The following is a 5,797-nucleotide window of genomic DNA, read 5'->3' on the forward strand; positions in this document are numbered from 1 at the left end:
ATGCCTTTTAGAGGTGAAGCAGTGGTTGGGTATTCCAGTACACATTGCGAAGTATATGGCCCTTGTCAGATGGATAAACTGGAAGAGTAGGGGATTTAGGTTTCAAAAGCATGTGATGTATGCTGCACTCAATGCAACAGTGTACACCATTTGGAGAGCAAGAAATGAAGTCCTCTGGAACCAGAAACTTCCCACAGTGAACCATACAGTTAGTTTCCTAAAGATTAGTGTTTTTGCTAGAATGCAGCAGCTGGGAATTCATAGACTCAGTAGTAGTGTGAATACTTGGTGGCAAGATAGAATTCCTGTATAGTGTGTCTGTGTAGAGTGGGTGCTTGTTCATGGCTGTCTGTCATGTTTGTTGGTTGTATTTCTAGCTCCTTTTAGGGGAGCTTAGCCTAAGTTGTAAATCTGGTTACTTTTTTGCTAATGGAAGTTTAATCTTACTTATCAAAAAAAAAAACAAAAATGTTCTTACCAATCGCGTGGGTACGGTACAAGAAGAAAACAATGCACTTAAGAGTCGCATTAGTTCAGTTGAAGATGAGCTTAAAGCATTTAAAGAAGTGTTCTTATAATGCTTTTCAAGAGAACACTTCAACTAGTTAGATTTTTATTTTGTTCTTTTAGATTGAACAAGAATTACTTATCTTATAGCTTTTTTAGAATTTAAAGAAGAGGGGATGTGATTTTTGATTTCACATGAAATTATATTGTCAAAAATCTTTTGAGTAATGAAATTTTCATTTGTTTTAATTGATTTATAGTTATATATATTGTTTTACAAGGAAAATGTAGGTGCTTCGAAAAGCGCAAATAATATTATTATGATTGCAATATTAACGACATAATAATTGGACGTTATTTCCAAAATTCAAAAAAAAAATAACCGTTGGGAAGGACATTTTACAAGGGACTTTTTGGTCGTTATTGCTTAATTGATCATCGTGAATAAGTATTTAACGACGAATTACTATTTCGTCGCAAAGCGTTAACGACGGATTACTGTTTCGTCGTTAACTTTTAACGATGAAATTTTAACTTCGTCATTAATAATTAACGACGAACTACTGCTTCATCGTTAATTGTTAACGACCAACCGATAATCCGTCGTTAATGCTTAACGACAAAGCAGTAGTTCGTCGTTAATAAACGTTAGTTATTAACGACGAACATCGTCGTTAAAGCCAATAACGACGGAACCTGTTACAACGACCATCATGACCGTCGTTAAAAGTTTTAACGACGAAATTTGAGGCTTTTAACGACGAAATTGTTCGTCGTTAAATGTCATTTTTCTAGTAGTGGTAGGTACCGAATAAAGTTAAAGGACACTTACCAAAGCATGAAATATTCATTGTACCAAGAAATTATTAATATAGATGTGACCCTTTTCCTTTGGTGGGTACATAAGGGTTAAGGACACTTCCCTATATTATTTTAAGCAAGACTATACCAAGGACTACAATGAACTACTAATTTAATTTGGTACCTTTGCTTCGCCTGATGATCTTTTTTCGAGTATAGAAGATAATGTTTTCCTCTTCCTTGTAACTATTTCACTCGTTTTCACCGGTTTAGACTCTATTACGAGATATTCATCGTTTTCAATGTCATCGATTTTTGTAGCATCATCATCATCCTCATTGCTTTCATCTTCATCGTTTGTCGCAATGATGACAGAATCCGGGTCAGCCTGAAACATCTCATTCACGTGCGTATCAAATCTCACTCTTTTTCCTGTCGAATCCTCCGCTTGTCCTCCTTTTCCTTCTCCTCCTCGTGATATGAGTATAACTTTCCACGCAGTAAAGGTGTTTTCCTTATCAGACGACTAAGTTTATCCTCAGTGTCATCCTCAGTTTCAGTGTAATCTTCTTTACTCTCCGCGCTAAGTTCCCGCAACTGTCTTCGCACAGGGTTGTTCACTGCCTTGCCACCGGCACTCTTCACCTCCCTTGGGAGGTTACTCGTCCCGTCCATTGGAAACCTACATTCCACCCCACTTGGATTGTTGTTGGGGTCATCATCATCTTCGGGAGGGGAGGATTCAACTACATTGGTGTCTTCGTAGTCTTCACCACCGCGGTATTCACCTACGCCTTTTGACTTTGCCTCTGCATATTCACGACAAGGCAAATTTTAAAATTATGTGGGGGACGACATATAATATTTTAAAAAAAGATTAAGGATGACTTACCAATCACATCATACACTCAGTTTAAACTATTTCGTAGCCCTTCACACCTGCCTTTGACAAGAACAAACAAGAACTCTATTTTTGTATCATGGCCCATGGTCACTTTCTTGGTGATCACCGCCTTCCTTTCCTCGGTATACTGCATTATCTGAGAAATGTTTCGCCAATTAACACTAATAAAAACTGTAAGTTCGGCAGCACTGAAATATGTCTTTTACATTTCCACTTACGTTCTCTGTCATGTAGCCATCCGGGGAGGATAAAACAAAAGTATCCAACAATTTGGTAGATTTATCATTCTAGTCCCTAATCCTAGGTGTTGCATAACTCCAAAGGGGCAATTGAGTTTGTAAGAGTACTCACAAAACAAGGCCTACAAAGAACATATGAAAGTTTAACTGACCCTAGCATACACATGGAAAGACAAATGCATCGTCATATATTAGTGAGTATTATAGTTAGATATTAGATGGACATAACCATATGCACAGTTGGTGGTATCCAACTAAATCTCAAAACGTAACCTGGGAGTAACGAGGCAGGACCTTACCATCAATAATAGAGGGTACCCTCCCAACTCAGTTTTCCTATCAGCAGCATTAAACCCTGCAACTGCAGCCAACGTATTTTCAAGAATGAACTTTGCCCAATTCCAGGGACCAACATTGTGTGGGTGAGCAATAAGGTGCAGTACACTCTCTCTGGATCTTTTATAAGGTGGAGAAAACTTTGCAATGAAGAACATAGTAAAAGCTTGTTTGAAAAGCTTATCCGTGTGTTCCAATCTCCTAACATCGGTGGACAAGTCGGCAGAGGTCTTAGTGGCAAAGGAAATGAACTCTTCATCCCATTGACCTGGAAGTTCTTTCTCTAAGATATCAAACCCAACGTCTTGGAAACCAAGTAGGTACTCTACATGCTTTGGAGCCACAACTGTTTCAACATTGTTGATAGCTAGTGTGCTACTGTCCGGATCAAAGCGGTCTATGATCCATTTGCACATTGATTTTCTTACAGTTCTACATTTCAATTCATGCAAAGCTCCAAAACCGTAATTAGTAATAAGTTCCTTTTTGTCTAGTGAAAGTCCCTTCACAACATCTACAAGCGTATCCAAGTTAGACAGTACAGACCAAGGTTCCTGCGTGCAGATATGATAACCAAACAATGCATGATACTACTGTTTACAACTAGTGGATACGTTCATAAAGCATGCTATAGTTGTTGCATACCGTGTTTGTTGGCCGATTAGAACGTACTGGACATACCCTTGTCCTACTTCACCGACTTATTCTTTCTTGAGGACATGCTCTAACCCTAACTTCCTGAAAAATGTAACTTACATCAACAAGTTTACTATTCCAATTGCATTCTTTCAAGATCCAAAGCATACACGATAGATAGATATGCGGTGGTAGTTATAAAATCATAACAATTCAATTACCAATCGAAAACAACTACTCCGTACTTGTTTCTTCGGTCATTCTTCGACTAACAATAAAAACCCAGCCATTAATCAAACCCATACGCAATAGAATAAATAGAAGCAAACACATCCACATTAACCCATGAAATAAAACGACTCAACACTTCAGATAGTAACAAATTTGAAAAATCAATGTTGAACATAACCGAATAAAGTACAGCAAATTACCAAAATTAAACAATCAATGTTCAACCAAATCGTATTAAAAGTGCAGAAAATTACCAAAATCGAATTAAAAGAACAGAACTTTACCCGAGTTTTGGAATACCACAATAACGGTAGGCTTCAACTTATCAAATCTGTATTGTTTGGTGTCTAGCTATACTGGTGCCAAATTTTTGTGATGCCTAAAAAGATTATGAAGGAAATTCAGAGGTTGTGTAGGAGTTTCTTATGGACAGGCAATGATGTTGGGTCCAAGAAGGCTCCTGTTGCTTGGGAAAATCTTTGCCTACCCAAGACCTTTGGTGGTTGGAACTTGAAGGATCTCATTACTTGGAACAAAGCTGCAGTGCTGAAACACTGTTGGGCTTTATCTATGAAGCAAGATAGGCTCTGGGTTAAATGGATACATACCTACTACATACAGAAGAGAGATTTCTGGACCATGCCAGTTCCTAATGGCCTTACTTGGTCAATGAGGAAAATTTGGCATCAAAGAGAGTTGCTGTTGCAGGCTGGAGGTGGGAGTCAGTTTGTGGTAGCTGGTAAGTTTAAGATCCATGAAGCTGACAAACAACTGCATCAGAGTGGTGTTCAGGTGCCTTGGAAAAGATTGGTTTGTAATAGTAAGGCTAGCCCTAAGAGTAAATTTGTTGTGTGGTTAGCAGTCCAGAATAGGCTTGCTACCAAAGATAGGCTGATCAAGTGGAACATTAATGTGGTTAGTACTTGTGAGCTGTGTAATCAGTATGATGAGGATCTGTCTCATCTGTTCTTCTCTTGCAAGTATTCTACTGAGGTCTGGCAGTTGGTTTTGAGTAACATGGGAATACACAGAAGTGGATTACAGTGGCAGGAAGAAGTTGCCTTCGCAGTTAAGAAGAGTAGGAGCTCAAGGAAGATTGATGCCACCTATGCTATGGCTTTCATTGAGACTGTTTATGGGATTTGGCTGCAAAGAAATTCCCAAATTTTCTCTAGCAAGGTTGATCCTCCTAAGGTTGTTGCTAACAGAATACTTTTCTGTGTAGCTTGTAGACAGTAGCTTTTCTCTTTGGTGTTTGTTGCTTTTAGTTGATGCTTAGTTGTTGTAGTAAGGAGGTTTGTGGACTTGGTGTATTGTTCTCATTTGGTGAATCAATAAAATCTTTATTTGCCAAAAAACGTTCGACCGAACCCAATATTTGGAAAAGTTCCTGGAAGTCTGAGGTCCGACTGAACTTACCTTGTGTTCGATCGAACAATTGAGCGCGGAATTATTGTACGGAATTAATGAAAATCACGTGCTTACCTTGGTGGTTTGTTTTGGTGGCCTCGATTCATCGCCGTACTATTCGAATTCCACGGCCGCGATTGGATGGTGATGATTGATGAACGACGATGATTGTGGGTGATGATTGATGATCGTTAATGAATTGGACGAGGATGATGGACGACGTTGATGATGATGATGATGCGTGACGATGATTAAAGATGAACGGCGATGATTGTTAATGAGGAGCAGCTGCGGATTGAAAGCTGATGGGAGCAAAGAAGGAACAAAGAAAAAAAATAGAAAGAGGAAGAAGACAAAGGGGGGTAGACGGGGGTTCTGATTCTTGGTGGGCTTTTGGTTTTGTTTTTTTTTTCATTTTACTTTTTTCTCTTTTTACTTTCTCCTCTTTTTAATTAATCTTCTTTTCTTTGTTTTATTTTCTTTTATTTTTTTTAATTCCTTTTTATTAGTTTTAAGTATAAATACTCCATTTTCTTTATTGTAAAGAAAAAAGAGGGGATACCGTGTACATAATTAGATTAAGTTTTAGGGTTTTTAGTTTAGCTTTGTGGAGAGAGAAAGTGAGGGAAACAAAGGATTGAAGATGGATTTTGATGATTCAAATATGGAATTGATGATTTGGAGATTTCCACCATTAATCAATGAGAAACTTCTTACTCTCTCCTCATTTATT

At 38.1% G+C, this 5,797-nt stretch overlaps 1 protein-coding gene across 4 annotated transcripts; it reads right to left on the minus strand.

Annotated features, from left to right (window-relative positions):
- Positions 1-1,266: 1,266 nt before the first annotated feature.
- Positions 1,267-5,449, minus strand: LOC130459171 (uncharacterized). 4 transcript variants are annotated; one of them, XR_008918362.1, is made up of 5 exons: positions 5,140-5,449; positions 3,433-3,525; positions 2,431-3,341; positions 2,201-2,348; positions 1,267-2,117 (listed from the first exon to the last, which is right to left on the minus strand). XR_008918362.1 is itself a non-coding variant. In XM_056826356.1 (5 exons), exons 3-4 carry the CDS (start codon positions 3,201-3,203, stop codon positions 2,217-2,219), a joined length of 585 nt encoding a protein of 194 aa, XP_056682334.1. In that variant the 5' UTR covers positions 3,204-3,341; positions 3,433-3,525; positions 5,140-5,449; the 3' UTR covers positions 1,272-2,117; positions 2,201-2,216. The 4 variants fall into 4 exon arrangements, 1 of the variants encoding a protein (XP_056682334.1); XR_008918360.1 differs by having other exon boundaries at positions 1,268-2,117; positions 2,201-2,573; positions 2,751-3,341; XR_008918361.1 differs by having other exon boundaries at positions 1,269-2,117; positions 2,431-2,573; positions 2,751-3,525.
- Between the last annotated feature and the right edge of the window lie 348 nt (positions 5,450-5,797).

The sequence above is a fragment of the Spinacia oleracea genome, chromosome 4, assembly GCF_020520425.1.
Source record: "Spinacia oleracea cultivar Varoflay chromosome 4, BTI_SOV_V1, whole genome shotgun sequence".
Taxonomy (NCBI): Eukaryota; Viridiplantae; Streptophyta; class Magnoliopsida; order Caryophyllales; family Amaranthaceae; genus Spinacia; species Spinacia oleracea.

What these genes read in the sequence shown, in the direction of transcription:
- LOC130459171 (XM_056826356.1), bottom strand. Translation starts at nt 3,203, where the DNA reads ATGTGCAAATGGATCATAGACCGCTTTGATCCGGACAGTAGCACACTA. An exon ending in GGTACCCTCTATTATTGATG is followed by an intron (nt 2,349 to 2,750) that starts GTAAGGTCCTGC and finishes AACATTTCTCAG; the next exon opens with ATAATGCAGTATACCGAGGA.